The 27,861-nt window shown below is 31.9% G+C and overlaps 1 protein-coding gene and 1 long non-coding RNA gene across 3 annotated transcripts; both read left to right on the top strand.

Moving 5' to 3' along the window:
• Positions 1-2: 2 nt before the first annotated feature.
• LOC117794105 (1-phosphatidylinositol 4,5-bisphosphate phosphodiesterase) lies at positions 3-27,275 on the top strand. Of its 2 annotated transcripts, none has more exons than XM_034634586.1 (13): positions 3-605; positions 686-745; positions 10,168-10,314; positions 10,910-10,989; positions 15,903-16,139; positions 17,249-17,415; positions 17,474-17,778; positions 18,126-18,290; positions 19,005-19,368; positions 20,786-22,049; positions 22,110-22,266; positions 23,685-23,774; positions 25,348-27,275. In XM_034634586.1, the coding sequence occupies exons 1-13, from the start codon at positions 426-428 to the stop codon at positions 25,414-25,416; spliced, it is 3,285 nt and encodes a 1,094-aa protein (XP_034490477.1). In that variant the 5' UTR covers positions 3-425; the 3' UTR covers positions 25,417-27,275. The 2 variants fall into 2 exon arrangements, with proteins under 2 accessions (XP_034490477.1, XP_034490478.1); XM_034634587.1 differs by lacking the exon at positions 10,910-10,989 and adding an exon at positions 10,446-10,525.
• On the top strand, positions 23,782-24,391 carry LOC117794106. The gene is made up of 2 exons (XR_004618360.1): positions 23,782-24,235; positions 24,298-24,391. It is a non-coding gene; the product is annotated as an uncharacterized LOC117794106 (long non-coding RNA).
• Positions 27,276-27,861: the final 586 nt, after the last annotated feature.

Raw genomic sequence — 27,861 nt, 5'->3', positions numbered from 1 at the left:
AATAACTGGAAAATAAAATAACTAGAAAAATTACAAAATATAATAAATGAATAAGAAATTAATTAAACTTTTAGTAAAAACACAATGTGATCTGCAATAACTGTAAATGTGTATATATAGACAAAGAAATACCGTTAAGCGTTAGAAGGATGTGTATGTGTGTGTGTGTGTGTGAGTGTATTAAACGTTAACAGATTTTTTCAAGCCAAGTCAAAAAAAAAAGCCAAATACAATAGCAGCGATAACAGAGCGATTACATCGATTACATCAATAACAGCAAACGATAACACCAATTTAACATAAATATAAAAAATATATATCTATGTAGTATATAGTATATGGATACTGTATAGATGTGCCTATATGTTTTGCTATAGCTATAGCCACACACACACAAACATTGACATTAACGACAATTGTAAATAATGACCAAGAAGTACGAATTCGATTGGATCATTCCGGTTCCGCCGGAACTGACCACAGGGTGTGTCTTCGATCGCTGGTTCGAGAATGAGAAGGAAACCAAAGAGAATGATTTTGAGCGCGATGCTCTCTTCAAGGTCGATGAGTATGGATTCTTTCTCTACTGGAAGAGCGAGGGTAGAGTAAGTATCACTTTTTATAAATCAAATAATTTCAAAATATTAAATAACAATATTTTTTTTTTTTTTTCTTATCTCATTAGGATGGTGATGTCATCGAGTTGTGTCAAGTGAGCGATATTCGTGCCGGCGGCACTCCAAAGGTGAGTATTATTAACATCTATGTACATATGTGTATCTGTCAAAAATAAAGCAAACACAGTTTTAAAATCAATTTCTAGCTGCCACTTTTTGAGTTGAAAAATTTGGTGTCGTTAGTCTTTGTATGTTCGAAAAATATGTGTTAAGAAATATTGGTCCTTGAAATTTAAAAATCCTGGTCCAAACAAAAGTTTTGATACCAATCTTGTAAGGATCGGACTAAATGAACTAAAGATATGCTAATTATAATATGCTAAAAATTAAAAAAATATATATATATTTTTCAACTCAAACCAGGAATTAATTTTATAACTATGGTGAAAACATCTTGAAATTGATCATATGAGGTTAACTATTTTTAATTTTTTTGAGCCTATAAAAATCAATACGTCCTACCAAAAATACAAATGTCTGACGTCTAGTATAAAATAGTGTAGAATTTTATAAAGACGATATAATGAGCTATCTTTTTTAACTTTGTCAATTCTATTTTGATAAGCTAAATTAATTACATCTTAGTTCATCTTCTAAATTGATACTGCTTCTAATTTTATGTTAATTGCGTAATATTTCAAAGTTTATTTTTTTTATAACTTGAAAATATAAGTAATTAATCAATAATATAGTTTAAAAGATTTTTGTGCACAAATTTAAATGTGATTATTTTAAAAATGTTTAATCTACATCTAAAATATTTTGGAATAAAAGAAAAATAGGTTTTCTTAAAGTACATAAGATGTTAAAATGACAATATTTTAACCCTTCAAAGAATTAGATGTAATTGCTCTCAATTAACCCAATTCCCTGATGTGATATCTTTGCTCTTAGCTAAACACAGTGATAAGGAGCTTGAAAGTTGTGTTTATAGAAAAGTCGAGAATTAAATTATTGTCGTCTACCTTTTCAATAATGTTTTCTTTACCAACCTCAAAGTATTTTTTCCTTCTTTTGGAAATGTTGCTCACTTTCCTAGTGAGTCCAACTTCAAGGTCTTTCTATAAGCGTTTACGAGTATGTAGGATTCGTATACGGATACGGATACGGAACTGTCAATTTGTCGTGTACAGTGGGTCAGTCGAAGGGCAGTCAACTTAATAGGAGACTTGTAGAATGTACAATGTACAATGTACATTTGCAATGTGACATGTTGCATTAACCCACATCCTCTGTGTGTGTCACCTGCTGTCAGTGTGGCCAACTTGGCTATTTTATAGCCAAATCTGGTTATTATACCCTTTACTTAAAAAATAACGTTGAAATATCCGACTTTTTAAAGTATATATTCTTGATCAGCATCAACAGCCGAGTCGATATAGCCATGTCCGTCTGTCCGTCTGTAGAGAGAGAGACTATAAGAGACAGAGATACCGAATTTGGCACACAGATTTCTATAGACCCCACGCAAGTCAAGTTTTTTATTGAAATAAGTAACGGGTATCCGATGGTCGGGATCTCGACTATAGCCTTTCCCAATTGTTTTAAAAGTAAGATTGCTAAAAAAAATAATGAAATAAAAAAAAACTGGCTATTTTAAATAAAAATTTTGCTATGTTTTGCTATTATATTCTTGCTAAATCTGTAACATTAGGATGAGAATTTTGTCGAACTAGACAAACAAATGGATATTTCATAAATTATTAAAAAAAAAGCAGGTTAAAAATACTTGGCTATTATTTCTCAAATATTCGGATGCTTTCTTACCAGAAGCAGCTATTTTTTTCTCTCTAAAACTTTCGCAACACTGTGGCTAATGCTGATTTAACCGGATATCGTATATCGAATATTGAATGCAGTCATTGTGGGATGTGAGAAATGGAAAATAGAAAGTGCACATTTATCCAGGTGCTGACACAATTAAAATGTGTGTCAAAGCGAGCAGAAAATCTCAATTAGACTGTTCCACATGCACCACACTGAAAAAAAAACCAGCTTTTAAAATCAAATTTATCTTATATATTTGGTTCTTAAAATAAGACTTATTCAAAACCAAATTACCAAACCAAATTAAAGAAGAAAAAGAATCCCACTCCTGAGTTCAAACCTCACTCTTGCAAAGGAAAAATGTTGGAATTAAGGAATATTTATAAAAATACTCAACCAGAATAATTACATATATATTAAAATAAAACAACAAGAATAAAAATATAATATTTTTAATTTTATATAATACTTACATGACCGACTTGCAGGTCAAAAAAATCCGCCTAATTCCACGATCAAATATCCTCAGCTATGTTGTGTGAAAATTTTAGCATTCTAGGTCTTATGGTTTAGTCTCCACTATGATCAGTCAGTCAGTGAGTCAGAACAAAGTGTTTCATATATATTAAATTTGTAGTCTTGAAAGTATACAAATTTATTATCTGATTAATATGAACTTGATATCATTTGAAATATTCTTAAGATCAAGAATTGCTTTCTAACTTTAAGAACTTTAATTCTTAGATCTAAGCCCAAAATCGTGATTTTATAACCATTTTTTTTATCAGTGCACATACACCACATGAAACACCTCTTCTGCTTCCTCTTCCACTTGGCCAGCTAACCACGTGCTGTGGCCATAAATATATGCCAGGGGAAAGGGGGTTCGGGAGGGGAAAGGGGGAGGAGAGAAGAGAGGAGTAGCTGATGAAAGTGTTGTTGCCAATCCTTGACAAATATGGGCGCGGAATGCAGCCCATAAATTGCATTTAAGAGATGCCACGTGCAACAACAACAACACCAAGAACCACAACAACAACAACACTATCAGAAAAACTATGTGTCATGCCAGGATGTGGGCGTGGCAGCCCGTAACCAATAAATCCACAGCAATAGACAAATGCGTTTCATGTTGGAAAAACCCGAAGAAAGTGAGTGAGAGGGGGAGAGGAGAGAGAGGGGGAAAGGAGAGAGAGAGGGGGAGAGGTGAAGCAACCGACTGAAGCGACTCTTTGGCCGAAACAATTGAGAGTCAAAGTGACACATTGACACATTAACTGACAAACACACACACTAAGACACACACGCTGCAAGAAGCACTACACTGGAAAAAAAGACCAACATCGAAAATCAAAAGCATTTAACTTGCATATTTTGTTCTTAAAATAAGACCATTTTAAGAACAAATTACTTTAACTAAGAATATTAGTCTAAAAAATAGCAGTTCTCAATTTAAAAATAATATAAATTGTTAGGAAAGCATAAAAAAAAATTAAATAAATAATATTTAAATTTAATTTAAGCAAGCGGGTTCGAGTACCACTCTTTACAAGGAAAAAAACATCAATAAAAAAATTAAAGCTTTAAAAATCTTACTTATTTGTTGACATGATATTAAAATTTATTTGTTCTTATAATAAGAACTTGGTCTTGTTTGAAAAGTTCTCAAAACCAAAATGTGTTTTCTATCCTTAAAAATTTTATGTTCTCGACGCATTATTTAGACCAAAATTCGTAGTTTTGAGACCAACATTTTGATTTTTAGAAAATTTTTATAGTTTTTTTCATATGAAATCTACAGATAACTCCAAAAATGTTACAAGGAATAACAAAAGCCAAGAATAAAACTTTAAGCAAGCAAAATTAAGATTAAAACATTAGTCGCTTGATTTTTAATAAAATATTTGGAATTTTGACTTTGCTTAAATATTGTCTTCAATATTTTATTTCCTTATAACATTATTTACTATTATGATTTTCTAATGTCTATATTCTTATTAAATGGTTTTTAGATTTGTTTTTCTTAATTTTTATTTTAAAAATTTGGTATTCCTATTATTTTTTTGTTCAACATTTGTAGAGGTTGTAGTTGTTTCTCTCAGTGTATGCTGTGCATCGTTGCACTTGCAAATTGAAATGTGTCACAAGATTTGCAATTCTCGATGCACATTTAAGTGCTTCGCGAATGTGTCAGTGTGTGTGTGTGATTATGTGTGTGTGTGTGTGTGTGTGTGTGTGTGTGTGTGTGTATGTGTGTCTATGTAGAAAAAATTGTAGCACAAGTTTGGGCGTCAAGAAATTCTAGACAAGTAAAACATTCTGTTGCTGTTGCTTCTAGTCGATTCAAGTCTGTGCAAGTCTTTTCACGTCTGTTCAAGTCTGCTCACGTCAATTCAAATTTGCGGCAAGCTGCTTTTTTTTTTTTGTTGGTTTTGCTGGTTTTGTTTTCATTGCTTAAAGCCTTTCCAGCTGGATGCAATTCTTTGGTTCCTCCTTTTCCGCTTTCTGGCCAAAAGCACTTTGAGGCCAAGCCGGAATCATGTCAGCTGCCAAATAAATTCAATTAAAATGCAAAATAAATGCCAATATGAGAAAAGGCATAGAAAATTGAGAAAAATGGCAGGAAAAAGGGAGGGAAAGTTGGGAAAACTGTGGGCAAAGGCATCCGCATGAAATTTTTATAATGGCCACAAAGGCAAATAAAATAAGGAAGCACTAAAAGTATAAGTATATTATTCATTTTGCTGCATAACTTTTTAACAGTGCATAGAAAAAAAAATACCTGGATTTCGGAATAAAATTAATTTACTGAGATGCCAAAATTACGATAATTCAGGTTTTTCATAAACCAAGTAAACAATACTTAATTCAAGCTACTTTTTTGACATTTTATAATATAAAGTCGTTGCTATTTTATGCGCATATTATTTTAATTTAACAAAAATTTCCTGAATAAATATTTAAAAAAAATTCTTTTAATCCACAATTTTTAACTTTAATTTAAAAAAATTGTTTACTGTGTACGCAAACTTTACCACAGAAAGTAGCGAAAAACATTAAAAGAAAATATATATATATATAACTAAGAACGTTGAAGAAAAATCAAATAGAGTAGAAAATGCAAAAGTTTTGCTTGTGTGTGTGTGAGTGACAGGCACTCATATAAGTATATGCACACATGCTCCTAAATACATAAATATTTACATTCACACAAACATATAAATGAATATATAAATATATATATATATGTAAATATGTACAAAAGATATACTCTTGCACATTTGAAGCATTTGCACTTGCATATTGGCGAGGGCTGTTCTAAAAGAATTTGCAATGCAATCAGTAAAGATATTAAAATTTGTATGTAAAATTGTTGTGAAAAACTCACTAACAAAATATTTAAATTTATTGATTGATTGAAACGAAACGAAACGATACAAAATGTGATACATGAATCGGTTACGAACCGGTTATGTATCGGTTACGTATCGGTTACGAATCGGTTATTTTGGTTTTACGGATTCAATGTACAAATAAAAAAGTTTTGATTCGCTTAGGGTTTTAGTAACGTTTACCAATTTCAATCGGTTAAAACCGGTTGAAGCTTACATTTACGATTTATGCTCTGTTCTCAAACACATTTTTTAGCTTATTATTTTTTCATATTACTTAAATAATAATTTAATAATTTTAAACAAATTTGTTTATAAATTATTATTTTTATTTTTGAGCTGCTTTTTCTCTTTCCTTAGCTTCCTTATTTTTGCTTCCTTTCTCAGTAATAAATTCAATTTTGGGCAACTTTTAAGTTGGCCATCGTAAACGTTAAATGGAGGACTACACTTTTAGTTCTTGGTGTGTGTGTGTGTATGTGTGTGTGTAAGTGTGTGTGTATGTGCGTGTGATTGTGTCTGTGTACGCTGCCAGCACTTGAAATGTTTGGTCATCAATATTAAATCAGTGAGTCACACAAACCAACTAACATCCATACACACACACACACAAGACGCACACACACACACACACACACACACACTCAAAGGCAACTCGTAAGTGCCACTCGCACAATGAACCATTAAAAGTTGCTTCGTTTGGCAAGCAAAAGCCAAAAATAAAAAGAAAATGTAGAAAATGGGCAAAGTAACAGCTGCAAAAGGTCATAAAGCGCGACCATAAGCTACCCTGTAAAATTCAAAAATGAAAAAATTGTGCAGTTAAAGTTGAAAGCTACGATTGAGTTATAATTTTAAAATTTAATAATTTAAAAAAAAATTTAATAATTTATAAAAATATGTCAAAATGGTGTGAAAATTTAAGCCTTCAAGGTCTTATGTTTTGGTCTGTGCAATGATCAGTCAGTCATTGAGTCAGTCAGTTAGGACATAGAATTTTACATAGATTTAAATAATTTTGATGTCTGTGAACATTTTTTTTAAGCTCGTAACTTTTCAGAATATTTGTAGAAGACTTTAATAACAGATCTAAGTATAATTAAATTGTATAAGCGAAAAAACCAACTTAAAATGCTTCGAGAAGTTAAAAATTTAGGTGTTTTTGCATAAGCTAAAAATTGAACTCTCTTTTTCGGTATTAAAATTTCACTTTTAAATAAATATCAAACAAAATATTAAATTATGCAATTAAATGATAAATTTTAATAAATTTTCAGGCTGCTAAGGCAGTTTTTTGAATTACAGGGTATTACACGGCAGCAAAATGCCAACAAATATTGAAAACGTAAAATTTGAGCTTGGTTGCAATTTATTGTTGTTGTTGTTGTTATTGTTGTTGTTGTTGTTATTGTTGTTATTTTTGCTGGTGCTTTTCAATAATGCACGAGGCTTCATTGCTGACGAAGTACGTCAAACAACGGCAACAATAATAAGAAGCAGCAGAAGAAAGCAGAATGGAGAAAGGAGGGGAAAGAGAAAGGGATAGGGTAAGCCGAGGACAACATTTGTACATTTGCCGAGCGTTTTGTTGAGTTCAATTTTTGTTGGTGTTTGGCCTGAAAGCAGAAAACGCTCTGACAGCTTATTTATTCGCTGACTTATTTAGTGCTCGAAAGTATGCAATAGTTTCCTTAAACCCCGCACTCGGTCCTACTCTCTCCTTCTCCATCTCCCTCTTCACACTCTTCACTCTCACTGTCAAGTACCTTGAACAAATTGCACTCGATCTGATTGCCATTCAATATTCAATTGCAAAACGAATGCAAAAAAAAAATGAAATCGAATAAAAATTGATGCAGTTCGAATTGTGCAAACTGCTTACAATTGTTGTCCATACGTTAGTGTTTACTCAACAACAACAACAACAACAAAAATAGCAACTAATTGTTGGTATTTAAGTTTGTGCAATTTGTATACTTTTGAATTGTTGTGTGCTATTCAGACTAAAATATTTCAGTGCACTTTGACATCAATTTGCACATGAATAAATATGTAAAGCGCCTCTGAATGAAATGATAGTATTAAGTTATTGACCCAGAAAAGTATGCTAACTTAATTTGTATGGGAAATTGTAGTGAAAGTGGAATTGAGAACATGTTTGCAATGAACTTTTGTTGAAACCAGAAGTAGGATAAACACATGGAGTGGAAACTTGGAACCAATTTTATAGTACTTTAATAGCACCATTTAAGAGCCTTTTTTTTACCTTTCTTTAAAGTGATAAAGACGATTCGTTTATGGAAAAATAAAATTGTAAAATAAAAATTAAGGAAAACAAACCTAGTTAATAAGTATTAAAAAACTAGAACTGTGCACAATTTTATTAGAAAATAAAAGTTAGAAGAGAAGACTTGAAGACACAAATATTTTATTAAAAATCGCGCGATCTTAAAGTTTTTCTACTACTGTTTTATATATTTGCTTAGCTTTAGAATTCATCTGAAAATTTAAGCAGCAAAAAACAACTTATTATCGAAGTATTTAACTATTTAAAAATAGCTTAAGTCGAAAAGAGTCTATAAATAAATAATGAGGACTACCATGTTGACTAAAATATTTTTGTCTATTGGCTTTTCTTAATTGTTGTCCTTCAAATTTATGTAACTTTAACTAGTTTTTTGGTTAAATTTCCTAAATTATTATTATTTTTCTACAATATTTTGGTATCTTTTTTTTGTAATTTAAAAATTTATATATTTGAAATTTATATATTGCTATAATAATATAGGATTTGAGATAGAATTGACCAACTCAAACAGTTTTATCTTTAACATACACTCTCAAAAACAACTTTACAGGGTAACTTATAGCACTGCAAATATAAAAATAATTTTTTTAAGATTTGCATATGCTTAAATGTAGTATTTTTATCTGACTCACAATAGTAAAGGTCACATTATGTTTATTTACAATAGATTTGAACTCGGCAACTATTAAAACAATACCCAGTAAACTTGGCCAGTAGTAGAGTCTAGATGCCAAGCTAACATTTCAGACATTCATCATTGAAATATACCAAAATATTGTTGGCAATTGAATTCAATACAATTTGAATTTATCTTCAAGTGTACATATAGAGTATCTTTAACCCGATCAGCTTTATCGCTTTTATATGCATACCATTTCATTCCATTAAATTTATAGTAAATTGTTTTCAATGCGGAGATTTTTTTTTTTTTTTGGTTTTTTCCAAATTGAAAATCAGAATATTGAAATATTTATTTGTATGTTTGGACAGCAAACGTTAATTGAAGGTCAAATACGAAATTAAAATGCTATTGTACTATTGGAATTTGCACAAAAGATTTATTTATTTTTAATTCAATGTACAAATGTTGATAAATGCTTTTGGAATAGCTCGTTCTCCCCTCGCTTCCCTTAACTACTCGATACAATTTTCATCATTTACTTTGTTGTTGCCTTGATTAATGATGCGATCGGAGATTAATGTTTGTTGCTGCCAAATTGCAGTTTGCTTGAAATAGTTTAGTAGCCCCCTCTCACTCACAATCTCTCCCTCTGTCTCCCTCTCCCTCTTTTGGCACATTTCTTTCATCTCCTTGCCCTTGGCCATGTGGCCTGATAAACAAATATGAAATTCACAATGTGCCACGGGTCGTATGCGTAACGTTTGCCCCAATACGATTTTCAAATATCATCGACTCAAAAGTTGAACAGTCACTTTAAATAAACTGTAGTTGGGGGAGTGACTAAAAGTTACTGTATATTTAATAGATTCTTAAATTATCAGACATGAATTCTTGATGGGATCTATTTTAATCAGGAACTGTACAAATTTTAAGTCTTATTTAAAAAAAAATACAATATAAAAATTACTTCAATGATTTAATAACAATATAAAGAATAATTTTCAGTTATACTAGAAAAATATTCATTGTAAAATAATGATTATTCCTTCATATTCTTCAAAAATAAAGACTTTTTATGTTTCAAAATTAAAATTTAGTTGTTAAATATGACTTTTTTTAAATATAATGAAAATTAACACAAATATAAAGTAAGAATATATATAAATTTTGCATAATCTGAGTATTTTTGATTCAAATTTACAATCTAAGTTTTATTTGGAAGCAATTATAATCATTATTTTATAAGTTAAATTTTTTTCCATTATTATGAACTTTAAAAAAATAGTCAAGCGATCAAGAAACTATCGATAAGTTAGCGATATATTTATAAAAACTAAAGAATTAAATATATATTATGTAAGTGATACTTATCTTTTTTATATCCACATTTGTTTCTTTCAGGATCCTAAAATTCTCGATAAGGTTACCAAAAAGAATGGCACGAATATTCCGGAACTGGATAAACGATCCCTGACCATCTGCTCGAACACGGACTATATCAATATAACATATCATCATGTTATTTGCCCGGATGCGGCAACAGCCAAGGTTAGTCATTTTAATTCTAAAACTCAATTCAAGCATCAAGTATAAGCATAAAGCATACAAAAGAAATAAAATTTAAAAAAATCTGATCATTTGATCACAAATCATTTCATGCATTATCTCTGTACTTATAGATCTGGCTAGATGGCATACGAAAAATAACCCATAATGTCAAAGCGAATAATATTTGTCCCATGATGTGTCTGAGAAAACAGTAAGTGGACTCCAAAAAAGTCCTTCCCAAAAAGAAAATAAAAACAAATTTCTATAGACGCACTTGTAAATACTCTGTCTCTCTTTCTCTCTGTGTAATCTGTTTCAAAATCTAATCAAATTGAAAAATCGTTGCTTATTTTATCTGCACGATGAAACTTTGCTTTCTTTCAACATAAGTCATTAATCATTTAATATTGATAAATATAAAAGTAACATATTATCAATTTATAATATATAATCTCAATCTATTTCATCATTCTGTATATAATATCTATCGATTATTGCATTTTGTTTTCTAATTTGCATGTCTTGCGCATTATTTTTCTTGTTCTTGTTCTTGTCGTGTTATCGTTACTGTTATCGTGTTATCGTATTTAATCAGAGCTGGCAAAAGATGTTGCGTCAAATAACGCATAACAATAAAGCCACCAACGTGTGTCCTCGCACCAATCTAATGAAACAGTAAGTGAATATCGATTAATTAATGCAACTATCGCTACTATCGCATACTATCGTCATATGTATATAACTCGTAAATAAAACGATGCTTGGGTAAGTACTATCTGAATTCTTTACTCAAAAAAAATGGAACAAGGAGGTTAAAAATATTAAAATCCATATATATATAAAACTCTTTGTCCTGACTCTTTCACTGACTGACTCACTGATCATTCCACAGCCCAAACCATAAGACCTGGGAGGCTGAAATTTTCACACAACATTGCTAATACAATTTTATTATGCTATAAGACGCACTTTTGCGAAATTCGAATTGCATGGGGGTCAAATTTGAGGTCAAAGTTCACTTATTTCTTAGTATGTTATTTTTTGTTAGTTTTAGAACTATCTCAGCCAATTTTACAGATTGTAAATGTTTCACCATGTGTTACACCCTGACCAATCGGATGACTATAACATATAGCTGCCATAGGAACTATCGGATTAAAATAATCTTTTGTATGAAAAACTTTTTTGTTTCTTAAGATATGTCAACCAAACTCACAGATTGCGTATTGTAGAAGGAAGGGAAAAATATTATAGAACGGATAAAAAATTTAAAAAGTAAATAATAAACGTATAATTTTACAGTTTTGTTTAAATTGTCTATCAATTAAAATAGTACTTCACGAAGGACATGAAAAATGATCTCAAGAGCAAAAATTCTTTGCTACATTTATTAAGTAAATAAAGACTAGATAGATTGTTGTATAATTTGAAATTATTTATAGAACTGTAGACGGAGAATAAAAAGATAAACAAAGACATAAAAGCTGTCTGAATCGATTTATAAGCAAACTCGAAGCAACAGCGAATACACTCGTATAATTCAAATTGTATATATTATTATTGCTTGCAAGTTGTTTAAATAATCGGACGTGGTCAGGTGGGTAGCGGAAACGGAAACGACTTCATCAAATTGCCACACAAATACAGAGAGGCACACACACACACTCGCACACATACACACACTCAACACTTTGGCCCCGATTTCTCCTTCCCTGAAATAGTTGGCGTTTAGTTTCTAGTCTCGTGTGTTGGCCTATTGTTTTGACACTAAATAAATTCAATTCATTTGCATTTCTCTTTGCTGTTTCTCACTCTTTCGCTGTCTCTCTCTCTCTCCCTCTCTCTTCACAGCCGTTTTCATTATATTCAGGCTGCAAACTTATCAGGAACTCGAGAATTAAAGTGATTATTTACGTTATTCAAATCAAATGCTTGAAAGAAACAAGAAGTTCAAAAACTTCAGTTTATTGTTTAGCTCCAGGGTATTCAGCCAAATTCTGCAAGTGAGCTCTACAACAAAATCGACAACAAACACAACTTCTGCAGTCATAAATTATAGCTAAATGAACACATGCAAATTTATACACTACTCGGAGGTAAAATAAGAAATTCAAAGAACGAAAGACATCTTAATTATTCAGCGTACAATTTATACGGTTTTCAATATCCAACAGAAGCTCAAGTCAATTCTTTTCTAGCAGTGTACCTCCATCAACGAGTAGTTTATGCTCCTGTAGAGTCTAGTCTAAATCTTGAAAATTCAAAATTTTAAATCTCAAGTTTTCACTTTTCATCAACTCCTTATATCGTAATTAGTATAAAATAACACCTTAAACTTGATTCTGAGACCTTTCATTTTTCTGTAAAAAATCATGTCAAATCGGACATAAATTTTGACTTGTAAAGTTGCCAAGTCAAAGGTTTGGCCAACTTCAAACACATATAACTCTGTCAAATCTTGACCGATTTTCAAGCGGAATGTCATTTTGATCATGATTCGGCCTCTAAAATCATTCTGCATTCAAGTTTTATGCATTTAGAAAATTTCATATTTTTCGACCAGAATTCGATTTAGATGCTAAGGGTCCCCCCTTTGAAATTTTGAAAATTCAAAATTTTAAATCTCAAGTTTTCACTTTTAATCAACTCCTTATATCGTAATTAGTATAAAATAACACTTTAAACTTGATTCTGAGACATTGCATTTTCTTGTAAAAAATCATGTTAAATTGGACCAAAAATTTGACTTGTAAAGTTGCTAGGTCAAAGGCTCGACCAACTTCACACTTTCATAACTTTGTCAAAACTCAACCGATTTCCAAACGGAATGTCATTTTGATCTTTATTTGGACTCTTAATTCATTCTGCATTTAAATTTATTTAATTTAGCAAAAAAAAATTATTTTCCTCTAAATCTTGAAAATTCAAAATTTTAAATCTCAAGTTTTCACTTTTAATCAACTCCTTATATCATAATAAGTATAAAACAGCACTTTAAACTTGATTCTGAGACTTTTCATTTTCTTGTAAAAAATCATGTAAAACTGGACAAAAAATTTGACTTGTAAACTTACCGTGCAGCATCTCTTAAGTGTTCGCTTAAGAAAAAATCCGAGCAATTATTTCAAGCACTTCTTTCATTGCTTCTCGCTTTCAATCAGCGCTTTGAGGTCAGCTTTAATATAAGCCGTGATCTATTGAATACAAATTGTTTAATGCATGTGTGAGGTTGTAACAGTGTAGATGTGTGGGATGTGTGTGTGTGTGTGTGTGTGTGTGTGTGTGTGTGTGTGTGTGTGTGTGTGTGTGTATGTATGCCAGTGGCAACAATTTCATGTTTGCATTGGCAATTCGTTGACCCAGTTTGAAGTTTTGTTGTTGATTGCATACTTTATGGGGCATTTTGTAAGCAAGGTCTGTGGCCATTAACTGCAATTACTTACTTGACCTGGACCCGCTTTAAATGGGGTTATTGGGCTTGGGTCTGGGCTTGGTCTTAACGGGTTGCGCTTCACTAACCTGGCTATCATCAAGTGAGCTCAAGACTAGCCAGAAGTAGAACAACACAACACAACAACGACTTTGCACAGTGGCTAGTTTTAGAAAATTAAGTGGCAAAAATCTGTAGCTTGTATATATATAGAAATATATATTCTAAACACTTTAAAGAACATAAAGTAAAAGAAGGCGTGGCATGAGAAAGGACGTAAATTGACGGTCAAATTCAAAATTTGTGTTTTTTTTTTAAATAAATATCTAAAAAATAATATTTTATTTTTGATTTTATAGCACAAAATAAAAGTAGGCGCGGCACAAGAATAGACGTAATATAACAATTAACTCCTAAATCTTTGGTTTTTTTTAAGTTTTAAAAAGTAATTATAAACTAAGAAATAATATTTTATTTTTTAATGTTTTTGTTTTTGAATTTAATAAATCGATAAAAAAAAAATATTGACTTCAAAAATTATTAATTAATTTAATCTCCAATTATGCTAAATTATTGTGATGGTTTTTTATTTAAATATATTCTTAATTACTAACCGAAACGAATACAATTGTCGATATGGGTGAAATAGGCTGAAATCTATTTCTAAAATCAGGCTTAAGTTAAAAAAGTAATCTTACCAAAAAAAAAAAAATTTAACTATTATTTCTATTTTTTTACGAATTTAGCTTAATAAATATGTTAGCTAACATGAAAAAATAAGTATAAGATTAAAGGATAGCTCGATTAAAAGATATACAGATCAAAATTTTGACTTACAAAGCGTTTTATATTATTATTTTATTATTTCTTGTCTTAAAGAATTTTTTTATTTTTTTCCTCAACTTTAAAAGGCATCACACGCCACAAAAATGTTACGAAAAATATAAAATTTTCTTTATAAATTATCACAATTAATTCTTAATCTTCTTAATTAATTTTTTGCCACGTACTTTTGTTGAATGAACCACTGTGCGACAACAGCATGAAGAAGACGGGTTAAACACGCAAATCCTTAACTAAGTAATGAGTTTAGTGCAAGTGTCCTGCGAGTATACATAGATATCCTGGTCAAACGGCAGGCAAATTGAATTTAATTACAAGCCATTTTAATTGAATTGTTTTTTTTTTTTTTTTTTTTTTTTATATTTTGTTTTTGTTGCCACACTGCAAATTGGACTTTCTTAATGCACTTTTTCCATATCGATCATTTTGTTCTTGAATTTAATTGCAACTGTAATTTGCCATTTGCAATTCAATATCAATTTTAATTACACTTTAATTTCAATTTCAATTATATGCACATTGCTTTTTTCATTTCACAGCTCAAAGAGTCCTTAAATACAAATACGTATACTTAATATAATATTTGCTTGGTTTCATTTTCGCAATTAAAGTTTATTATTACTTACACATCACTTTGTCAGCATATTCTGCACGAAACAATTCAATTTACATTTAATTTACATGCACTTTCCACAATTCAACAAGTTGCCAATTTATTTCATTATTTTTGTTGTTTCTTTTTTTTTATTTCGTTTTATTTGACTGATTTTCACAAAGGTTGTTGTTAGTTTATTGTTAGTTTCTAATTACGCTGAAATTGATTTTTATTTATTTCACTTTCACAGATTGTATTTATTTGTAGTTTTAATTGACTTTCAATAATAGTTTCATTTGATTTTAATTTTTCAATACTATTTAATTTTGAATTATTTAATCATCATTAGATTACTTTATAAATTTCTAATTTGTTCCAATTGTCAACTTAATTATGAATTATGATTCAGTGAGTCAGGACAAAGAGTTTTATATATATAGATGTAGACTTTCATTACAATTGAAATGGTTTACAATTGTTTTTTGTCACTGTTTGTTCAATTTGTGTAATTTTCTCAATTTAATTTATTATAACTAAGTAAGACGGTTGTTCAGTGAAAATCAGGATAAGTATGCTTCTATTCATATTTATACTTTCTAGCACTTGATATATATTTAATATAATCTTATTTACGAATAACAAATGTTAGTCGTTTTGTGTGCTTGATTCCCCTTGACATTGATAACAAATGATTCAATTGCATATATTCAATTATTCAAGTTGGATGCGTCTCAGTTATTGTGTGGAGAAGAGCGGCAAAATTCCGGTCAAGACGTTGGCTAAAACATTCGCATCTGGTAAAACCGAGAAGCTGGTCTATACGTGCATCAAAGATGCGGGTCTGCCAGATGATAAGAATGCCACCATGACTAAGGAACAGTTCACATTCGAGAAATTCTATGCGCTATATCACAAGGTCTGTCCGCGCAATGATATCGAGGAATTGTTCACATCGATGTAAGTAAAATGAAAGATATTCTAGAAGTCAATAGAGTTATCTTTCCCTGTTATCCTAATACCTTATCTGTTCCCATTAATTATAATTTCATTTTTTTAATGATTTGCTAGTGATCTATCTCTTATTTGTAATACTTCTCTTCGCAGTGATTCCTAGTGATCTGACTATTCCCATTTTTATATTGATTTCTTTTTATTCCGTTTCCTTTTCCTTCCAGCTATATAAATCTTTATCTGTTCCCATTAATTATAATTTGATTTTTTTAATGATTTGCTAGTGATCCATATTTTTAATACTTATTTTCCCAGTGATTCCTAGTGATCTTACTATTCTTATTTGTATATTGATTTCTTTCTTTTCCTTTTCCTTCCATTTATATAAATCTCTATTTTCAACTGTTCCCATATGATAACTCTCTTTCAATGTAAAATCCCTCTGTTATCTGCAAAATTTGTGTTTACAGTTTGCGCTTCATTTTTAGTGATAAGACATAGTTCTTAGTGATCTTCGTATTTTATTTTATGTTCTGAGTGATTTCTTAAATATTTTTAAATATCTATAGCTGATCTCTCAGTAGTCTTCTGTTTCCATTTTATTATTAACTGTTTCTAATGATCACTTTGTGATTTGTAATATATTTGTTTCCTTTTTCAAAAGACTAAACTTTGTTGTAGGGGATCCTACTGTTTCCATTTCCATAATTAGTAATTTCCAATCAGATCTCCGTTCCGTTCCCAATTAATGCAGCTGTTCCTAGTTATTTACTTACTTTCCAGTTATTTATAATATTTATATTTTCATTGATCGTTTTATTATCTCACTGTTCCCACTTAGGATCTCAGTGATTCTACAGCTATTTTATCGATCTATCAATAATCCTCTGTTCCCAACTAATAATCATCTGTTCCCAGTGCTACCATTGTGTGTAGTATCATTACTTTCTAGGCTATTCCAGCTATTTTTACTGTTCCCATTGATCTTTTATAGTGATCAAACTACTTTAAGGTGTTTGCTCAAGTCTTTATACCCTATGATGCCATTAATTTTCTGTTCCCAGTTGTTCTTCTAAGCCTCTCTCACGCTTTCTCTCTCTCCCTTTCTTCTACAGCACCAAGGGTAAACAGGACTATATCAGTCTAGAGCAGTTTGTGCAGTTTATGAATGAGAAACAACGTGATCCGCGCATGAACGAGATTCTATTCCCATTGTACGAGGAGAAACGTTGCACAGAGATTGTCAACGATTATGAGCTAGATGAGGAAAGGAAGAAGAGCTGTAGGTATGCACACGTGAATATCGATAATAATAATAAACGATTTTTTTGACTGTGTAGTGCAACTCTCGTTGGACGGCTTCAAGCGTTATTTAATGTCCGATGAGAATGCGCCCGTGTTTCTGGATCGTCTCGATTTCTATATGGAAATGGATCAACCGTTGGCACATTATTACATCAACAGTTCACATAATACATATTTATCGGGTCGCCAGATTGGTGGTAAGAGCTCCGTCGAAATGTACCGCCAAACTTTGCTGGCCGGCTGTCGTTGTGTCGAATTGGATTGCTGGAATGGCAAGGGGGAGGATGAGGAACCAATTGTTACCCACGGTCATGCCTACTGTACGGAAATCTTGTTCAAGGTGCGTACAGCTAAAGCTGTTATACTATAACTGTTATACTATTACTGTTATACTATAACTGTTGTAGCATAACTATTATACTATAACCTGTTTTACCATATCTGTTATACAACAACTGTTATACTATAACTGTTATACCATATCTGTTATACTATATCTGTTATTCTATATCTGTAATACTATAACTGTTATACTATAACTGTTATACTATACCTGTTATACTATATCTGTAATACAATAACTGTTATACTATAACTGTTATACTATAACTGTTATACTATATCTGTTACACTATAACTGTTTTACTATATCTGTTCATTTTTTTTAATTTTTCTTGTTACTTTTAGGATTGCATTCAGGCCATTGCGGATTGCGCGTTTGTCTCATCCGAATATCCGGTGATTCTCTCCTTCGAGAATCATTGCAATCGCGCCCAGCAATATAAGTTAGCTAAATACTGTGATGATTTCTTTGGTGATCTGCTGCTGAAGGAGCCGCTCTCGGATCATCCGGTATGTAGCTTTTAAACTCCAACTCAAAGGGGGGAAAATTCTTGAAATGTGAATTTAGACCGTTTACTTCAAAGGTAGTAATGAAGATGTTCCCAAATCACTTTTTAAGTGTCAACGGGAAAGTACGAAATAAAAAACATGGACAGTGATGGAGAAATATTAAATATTCAAATTTTGATGCAGTATCAAAAAAGAGTCTAAATAATAAAATAATTTATATTCCGCAAGAAAATCGGTTAAAATTTAACAAAGTTATGACAGTGTGAAGCTCTTAAAAATTGTCAAGTCCAGAAAGTATGGAAAAATTGGACAGTGATGGATAGTGTGCAAAAATGAACAGTATTGAAAGAAAAATTACCTTTCCAATTTTGATGCAAAATCAGGATAGGAACCAATTAATAAAAAAAAATTCATTCCTCAAGGTGATCGGCTTAAATTTGACAAAGTTATGCCAGTTTGAAGTTTTTGAAGTGTGGAAAAATTTGACAGTGATGGATAGTATGAAAAAATGGACAGTGATGGAAAAAAAATGACCTTTCCAATTTTGATGCAGGATCAAAATAGGGACCAAATAATGATAAAATTGATATTCCGTCAGAAAATCGCTTAAAATTTGACAAAGTTATGGCAGTTTGAAGTTTTAGAAAAAGTATTTTATCGTTTTTATGCCTTCTTTATCACTCTCTCTCTCTCTGTTCGTCTGTCTTTTCTCAGTTGGATCCGGGCTTGCCGTTGCCACCACCGTGTAAACTAAAGCGCAAGATTCTCATTAAAAACAAGCGAATGAAGCCCGAGGTGGAGAAAGTCGAACTGGAGCTGTGGCTGAAGGGTGAGCTGAAGACCGACGATGATCCCGAGGAGGATGCGAGTGCTGGCAAGCCGCCAGAGGCAGCTGCCGCTCCGGCTCCTGCACCCGAGGCAGCTGCTGCCGATGCCTCCGCCGAGGGAGCGGGCGGTGCCGAGGCGGAGGCCGCTGCGGCCAATTACAGTGGTTCCACCACCAATGTGCATCCCTGGCTCTCATCAATGGTCAATTATGCGCAGCCCATTAAGTTCCAGGGCTTCGACAAGGCAATCGGTAAGTGCCCTAATCTAAGATAATCCGCTGTCACATTACAAGAGTCAAGGATAATGGAGAAAACAAGTGAAAATAGAAACACTTTAAAATTAAAACAGTAGAAATTCGTTAAACGTCCTCCAGGAGCCAAAAAAAAAGTAGATTCGGGAAATATTTTAGGACAATTTACATTTGAAAATTTAAATAAAGAAATAAGAGAAAATTTTTATTTTAAAATAAAATTAAAAAACCAAAATAAATAAATCATTTTATTGGAATATCAAAAAAGTACAAAAGTTGGGTAGTCAAATATTAAGAAAATCGCGCGATCTGTAGTAAAATATTTCTGATTTCGGATTTTCCACTTTAAGAAATACTCAACAAATTATACAAATAAAAGGATTCGCACAATGAAATAATAATTTTTGATAAAATTTCTTCAGAAAAGACTTTTTGAATATGGTTTTTAATATTTTAAAAGTCTTTTCTGAAGAAATTTTATCAAAAATCAAGTTTAGAAAAATTTTACTTCCCTTCTTTTAATTACTCGTAATGTAGTCAATATTAGTTAATTTTTACTACGATTGGATTTTGTCGACATAAAAGAACACCACCAAAGCTCTTTTAGTATCTATATTGCTTTCAAGAATTGTAAATTGTACATTTCTAAAAAACATTCCATAAAAAGTTTACTCTAAAAATCAACAATTTAGAGACTAAAGAAAAAGGGAAGAAACAAAGTAGTGTTTTGTCTTTGTTTTTGTTATTGTTATTCGACGAAAAATATTTGAATTTGTCATGAGGAACTATTTAAGTAATCAGAAAATCGTTCGACCATAGGATACCCGCTACTTATTTCAATATATATACAAGTACTTTATAGAAATTACTGCATAATAAAAACTACTGCATACTTTTAGGTGCTTGTATTGAAAAAATAACTTTATTAATAACTTTGGTTAGCTATTACTCCCGTTCTACTTGTTCGATCTTGCTGCGGTTAAGTGATATTATAGATAATATTAATAGATAACGTTAATTACTAAAAAACTGTATTATCTTAAAGACTGTGGGTGTGGTGGTTTTTCGCGATTTGCTTGGGCGGAAGAGGGAATGTCAAAAATATAAAACAAACTTGACCAGCGTGGGGTCTATAGAAATCTGTGTGCCAAATTTGGTATCTCTATCTCTTATAGTCTCCGAGATCTAGGCGCTTACATGGACGGACAGACGGACAAACAGACAGACGGACAGACGGACATGGCTACATCGACTCGGCTGTTGATGCTGCTCAAGAATATATACTTTACAGGGTCGGAGATGCCTCCTTCTTCCTGTTACATACATTCCAAGGAATACAATATACCCTTTAACTTATGTTTTAAGTAACGGGTATAACAATTTAAATGGTATTTACTGATTTGCTTTGCGTTTACAGAAAAGAACATTGCCCACAACATGTCGTCGTTTGCGGAGTCGGCGGGCATGAATTATTTGAAGCAGAGCTCCATTGACTTTGTCAATTACAACAAGCGTCAGATGTCGCGTATTTATCCGAAGGGAACGCGAGCCGATTCCTCGAATTATATGCCGCAGGTCTTTTGGAATGCCGGTTGCCAGATGGTCTCATTGAATTTCCAGACCTCCGATTTGCCGATGCAACTGAATCAGGGCAAATTCGAGTATAATGGCGGTTGCGGTTATCTCTTAAAGCCGGACTTTATGCGACGTGCCGATAAGGATTTTGATCCGTTTGCGGATGCACCTGTGGATGGTGTAATTGCCGCCTGTTGTTCGGTGAAGGTAATTGCCGGACAGTTCTTGTCGGACAAGAAGGTGGGCACCTATGTGGAGGTGGATATGTTTGGACTGCCCTCGGATACGGTGAAGAAGGAGTTTCGTACACGTCTGGTGCCCAACAACGGCCTCAATCCGGTATACAACGAGGACCCTTTTGTATTCCGTAAAGTCGTCTTACCCGATTTGGCGGTACTACGTTTCGGTGTCTATGAGGAGAGCGGCAAGATGATTGGACAGCGAATTCTGCCCTTGGATGGTCTACAGCCGGGCTATCGTCATGTCTCGCTGCGCACGGAGGCGAACTTTCCCATGTCCTTGCCCATGTTATTTGTGAACATCGAATTGAAAATCTATGTACCTGATGGCTTTGAGGATTTCATGGCCATGCTGTCGGATCCGCGAGGATTTGCCGGCGCTGCCAAACAGCAGAATGAACAAATGAAGGCGCTGGGCATTGAGGAGCAGAGCGGCGGAGCCGCTCGGGATGCCGGTAAGGCCAAGGAGGAGGAGAAAAAGGAGCCACCGCTCGTTTTTGAGCCGGTCACCCTCGAATCGTTGCGGCAGGAGAAGGGCTTTCAGAAGGTGGGCAAAAAGCAGATCAAGGAGCTGGATACACTGCGCAAAAAACATGCCAAGGAGCGCACTTCGGTGCAGAAGACACAAAACGCGGCGATCGATAAACTGATCAAGGGCAAGAGCAAAGATGATATACGCAACGATGCGAATATCAAGAATGCCATCAATGATCAGACCAAACAATGGACGGACATGATTGCCCGGCATCGCAAGGAGGAGTGGGACATGCTCCGGCAGCATGTGCAGGACTCGCAGGATGCCATGAAGGCGCTCATGCTGACCGTGCAGGCGGCACAGATCAAACAGCTCGAGGATCGTCATGCCAGGTAAGTAATTCTTCTTCACACATCTCTCTTATTAAATTTGAACCCTATAATCCACTGCAGGGATATCAAGGAACTGAATGCTAAGCAGGCCAAGACATCGGCTGACACCGCCAAGGAGGTGCAGAATGACAAGACACTCAAGACGAAGAACGAGAAGGATCGTCGGCTGCGCGAGAAGCGACAGAACAATGTCAAGCGTTTCATGGAGGAGAAAAAGGTGCGATCCAATCTAAACTTACAAATTTAAACCAAGGCTGCAAACCGAACCTCGTAGAACCTGTTCGGTTCGGGTTCTTAAGCAGCCTCAACCGGATCATGAACCGAACCCTTGAAATTATTTACTTTGCGAACCCGAACCTAAGCCGAACCGCTTTCTAAAATAAAAGGTCCGGTTCGAAAAAAAACTAATTACATAAATTTTATGGTTTTCTAATATTACGCAATTGTTTGGCCCTTCGGATTAAAATAAGTCATATTTAAATTTTCAAATAAATTTAAATTATCAAAATTTTATTTCTTAAAAAAAAAATTTAAATTGGTTTAAAATGTAGACAAAAATGTATAACAATACAAATACTTTTTGTATGAAATTCGAACCCAAACCTTGGGTTCAGGTGGTATATAAACCAATTCGCAAACCGAACCGATGTCTTGCTCTATGGTTCGAACCGCCAAACTGAACCTTTAACAAAATTTTGGAGGTTTGCAGCCTTGATTTAAACTATATTTTTTACAAGATAACCTTAAAACCAAACACCTTTCTTAAAATAATATTCCGGTTTAAGATAAACAAATTATTATTATTTAAGCTAACACTAAAAATCAGTAATTTCAGTTCGATTATTTCAAAAGTTTAAACTCCAAAAAAGTAAATAGAAAAGATAAAAATTAGTTAATTTTGCGTAAGATGAGCGATTTTTTACCGACACTTTCTCACCGTCGGTGAATTTGACATTTATATGATTTGCACTGGTTGTCAAACCAAATTCCGATTGGGTTTTTCAGCACAGAATATGGTCACACTCTTAACAATTTTATGCAAAAAAAATTTTCAACCTAAATAGGACGTATTCTATTTTCATCGGTGATCTTCAACACTTTTTTAAATCAGAGGGTTCGGTCAAATTCTTCTTAACTTGAAATGATTACAAAAAATATAAATCTTTAATCTCTAATGATTTAAAGAATAGATTAGTCTTTACTTTTTTAGAGTTTATGTATGAATTCATAGAGTTCTTGTATTAAACTGAAAACATCAGTTCATAAGATGACAACTTCCTCATTATATTGCAAAAGTAATGAATTTTAAACTACAATTACGAAATATAAATAATTTTGATTCTGTAATTCTCAAAGAAAAATTGACATCCTTAAACCTTACTCTATCAGAAAATGTCTTTAAACAAATACTTTGTATATGCAAAAAAAAAAAGTATCTTATATCAGATATCTTATAATAAAAAATTAGATAAAATTTAAAATCTAAATCAAATAAAATTGAATGCCCTATCAAATTACTTTTTAATCCATTCCATTTAAGGGATTCATCTTATTATCTGTTATATTCTTTATCGAAATACCTATACATTTAATACTATGCTGTTACTAATTGTAATCGTTATCGTTAATTCACAGCAAATCGGCGTTAAACAGGGACGTGCCATGGAGAAATTGAAATTGGCGCATTCGAAGCAAGTTGAGGAATTTAGTACCGATGTGCAAAAGGTACTAAATGAAACACGTCCGCAAACCGACACAATAACCAGTATTGAGACTGTACTTTAGACGACAAAAAATACCGATACCGATACCGTAACCGTAACCGATACCGATACCAAATGAACTGTTAAACGTTAACTGTTTTAAATATCGTTAACTGTTAAACTCCATCCATACACGTTAACCGATCCGATCAACGATAAATGCAGCTATTCTTCTATTTGTGTCATGTGCTAGTTATTTGTAGCCGAGTAGCATGTAACGAGTAACGAGTCACGAGTACCAAGTAACGAGTAAAAAAATACAACTTCGCTACAAAAAAAAAAAAGAAAAACCTAAAACATTTAATTTTCAGTTGAACCAGAGATCAATAATCAAAAGCATATTCTTGAAGTATAAACAAACGAATGTAAAAAAAAAGAAAGAGTAAACAGTAGCTGCTAAAACTTTTCACTAACTGCTGAGATGTAATTATCTATATCAATTATTTCCTCTATATGTGTATTAATATTCATTAATTGTCTTTCAGTTAACAGTTATACTTGTTTTGCGCTCATATCGTATCGGATTTATTTGTGGCTTACCTCCGCCCCCTCCCACACCCACAACATACATACAGTTAGTCAAGAAAGTATCTTGACAAAATCTTAATTTTACAAAACTTATTTTCTTTTTCTTTTGTTATTTATTGTATTTCTTATTTTTAAAAATAAAATAACAAATTTCTGAACTTTTGGTTCGGTCAAAACACTTTCTGAACTAACTGCTTATTCCCAACGTTGCTTTTTGTCTATCTACCATAACTAATTGTTAACATTATTATCGATATTTATCGTTTCTGTTATCGTTTTGTTTCGTTTGGTGCTTTCTAAGTTCTCCCGTCCATATTATAGTCAATTACTGGACAGTGATATCGATACCAAACCCCCGCCCACCCCCCGCTCTACTTACAAATACTATCTATCGTACTACTTACTCTGAACTATGTACTTCTCTTTCGCACACCCATTTCACATAAATGCATACATGAATACATAGTTATAACATGGTATAACATGGTGTCTGAATTATTCACATTACAGAGCTGCAAAACTATCGAATATACTATCGATAAATATTATACATTTTTAATATTTGTCAAATATTAGAAATAATACATTTTTTTTCTTCAAAATTTATAGTTTTTTTTATCGGAATATCGATAAATGAGCTATCGATATATTATCGCAATAAAGCTTTACTTTTTTTATGATTTACATAACATTCTAGTTACTTTACAATTTTCTAGTATCAATAGTTTTGTCGATAGTCGCACGATAGTTTTGCAATTCCCGATTATACATTTATCGCTACTCGCTACACGTTTTTTTGCTGTACGCCATTAACATGGAGCCGATTCATATTCAAAACTAAACCGACAACAACAAAAATTCTCCTCTTTTTTCACTCTCTTCTTGTTTTTTCTCTCTTTCTCTCTCATTAATGGTTTATTGTATAATTATCATGCTGCCGCTGTCTTCGATCGCACTGACCAAAAAAATAAAAAATCTAACATACAACAACAACAACACATTAACAGCTTATGGATATGTACAAAATCGAGGAGGAGGCCTATAAAACCCAAGGAAAAACGGAATTTTATGCTTAAAAAGAATATTCCCCAACAACAACAACAAGCATCAAGAACAACAACAACAACAACTCCGATGTTTATCAAATGCATGCAAAAAAAAAAGAAAAAAAGAGAACTTATTTAAAAAGAAAAGAAAAGAAAACTCTATAAGTTCTTTTAAGTATATAAGTGTATGAAGTATACCCTATAAAAATTGTATATCTACTACTAGAAAGAAAGTAAACACTTTGTGCTTTATACTTATTTAAGATGTTTAACACACACCCTAACACACCCCAACACACCTACACATACATTCATATATACACAGGATATTCTATATATGATAATTGTTGAAATTATTTCAAAAGAATGCCCATCTCCAATTAATCAAATCTACATTTAAATACAAAGAAAGAACAATGAAAATCTAAAAAAAAAAACAACAATAAATAAAAGTATATTCTAAACAAAAAAAATACTAGTAATACCAAATGTGTTGGTATTTTTGTGCATGAACAAAACGATACACCGATAAGCTTAGATCATGCCCCCAAACCCCCTGACCCTTAAATATAATATATATAACTATCCAAAGTTCTCAAGAGATTGAGCCCAGAAATTCAGAGCGCATAGCGCTAGTTTTTTTTTTCTACGTTTAAATGTTGAAGTGAAAAAGGCGAGAGAGAGAACAATTACAAAAAATACCAACCGCAGTATATACTAAACGTACGTATGTTTCAATGCAAAAAAGAAAAGAAAAATACTAAACATATACATATGTGTTTCCGATTTTCCACCTAACAGCTTAGCAAATAAATAAATACCTATGTATTATGTATGATAACCGTAATAACACAAAAACCGACTATCCACAAAACAAGAAAATACCTATAAAAAAAATTTAAAAAATAAAACAAAAAAATAACATAAATTATTTAAGACAAAAGAACAAGTATTTCAACTATAGACAAGTATAAAGTGCTGTGCTGGCAGTAAAATATTTGTATTTTTCAACAAAAGCAAAGAAAATACCAAATAAAATACTAAAGCATTTATTTTTAATAAATGCAACAAAAAAAAAAATAAATAAGAAACAGATACTTCAAAATGCTTAAAAATACCAACAAAAAGAAATTAATTTAATGTATGTACATCCCAATTTACTGCGTAACGATCTATGTGCATAACCTCAAAAAAATACCAAACAATAAATTAATTTCTGCTAAAAAAAAAAAAAAAAAAAAAAAACATAAATAAATAAAAATAAAATAAAATGAGAAAAAAGTATAAGTTTAAGTGTTTATAAATATAATAACTCTCTTTTAGTATGATCAATTCAAATGAAACACCCCTACCGGCTATAGTTATATACGAATATAACCCATATATATATTTGATATGGTCTCACATAGCAGTACCGTCAATGGATAATACTAAAAAACAAGGAAGTCAAACACATGAAAAGAAAATACTAAAAACTTGTTAAACTTTATATCAAACGAAAAGCGAAGCGTTCAATTTTTTGAAGAACAAAATCAAAATCAAAAAAAGGAAAAGAAATACAAATACAAATACTTCGTTTAACAGCAAAATACTTTCGCAAAATTTTACAAAAGTAGCCAAAGAATAACAAATTTAAAAAAAATACCAACAAGACGAAGTTAGATAATATACCAAGTTTGCTTTCGAGTTGAATTCACTTAGGTTGCACTCAAAATTGTTGTTTCTGTTCGCATGTATTGTAGTTGTTGCAAAAAAATACCAAAATATTTAAGAAAAAAATACTAAGTTAAGAAGATAAAGAGAAAAAAATACTGTACTGTATATTTATTGATTAGAACAATCCAAGCGTTTATTTCACTTGAATGTGCCCTAAAAAAAAAAAACGAAATGAAAATGAATTGAGGAAAAAAAACATTTACACTGTGCTATTAACGAAAAGGTAAACATTTAGTTAACGCTACTAAATTACGAATATTGATAACTGTATGAACTGCATTGTATAATTAATCGATCGATTATCCCTATTGACCATGTATTTAGAACAAATTGCGAACGTTTTATAAATGTGATAAACTATAAACATTTTATTGCAAAGAAACTATAAACATTTTATTGCAAAAAAAAAACAAAAACAAATTGAAAATCAAACTCAACTTAATGTTGCTTACTTTTAATTAGTTTTTCTTAGTTTTTTTTTTAACATATATAAATTTTTTTTTTTTGTCGAAAACTATATATTCTGGTTAATTTGAGAGAGAAAGTGGTAGAATTTTAAATATAGTACTAAGCCTAGAAAACGTTTTGTCTGAAATTCAAAAGAATTGCATGCCTACTTAAATGTGGCCTATGTTGCTGTTGTCAACCTCCAATCCCAAAAAAAAAAAAACCATTATTCTACCCCCTCGAAATCTTTGTTGAATTTAGACGTATTCTTTATCAAATTATGACATTGTGCACTTAAAGCAAACGTTAACC

The sequence above is a fragment of the Drosophila innubila genome, chromosome X, assembly GCF_004354385.1.
Source record: "Drosophila innubila isolate TH190305 chromosome X, UK_Dinn_1.0, whole genome shotgun sequence".
Lineage (NCBI taxonomy): Eukaryota > Metazoa > Arthropoda > Insecta > Diptera > Drosophilidae > Drosophila > Drosophila innubila.
This window is presented reverse-complemented; position numbering and strand designations above follow the sequence as displayed.

What these genes read in the sequence shown, in the direction of transcription:
- LOC117794105 (XM_034634586.1), top strand. Translation starts at nt 426, where the DNA reads ATGACCAAGAAGTACGAATTCGATTGGATCATTCCGGTTCCGCCGGAA. An exon ending in TGAGGAAAGGAAGAAGAGCT is followed by an intron (nt 17,416 to 17,473) that starts GTAGGTATGCAC and finishes TTGACTGTGTAG; the next exon opens with TGCAACTCTCGTTGGACGGC. An exon ending in GTACGGAAATCTTGTTCAAG is followed by an intron (nt 17,779 to 18,125) that starts GTGCGTACAGCT and finishes TGTTACTTTTAG; the next exon opens with GATTGCATTCAGGCCATTGC.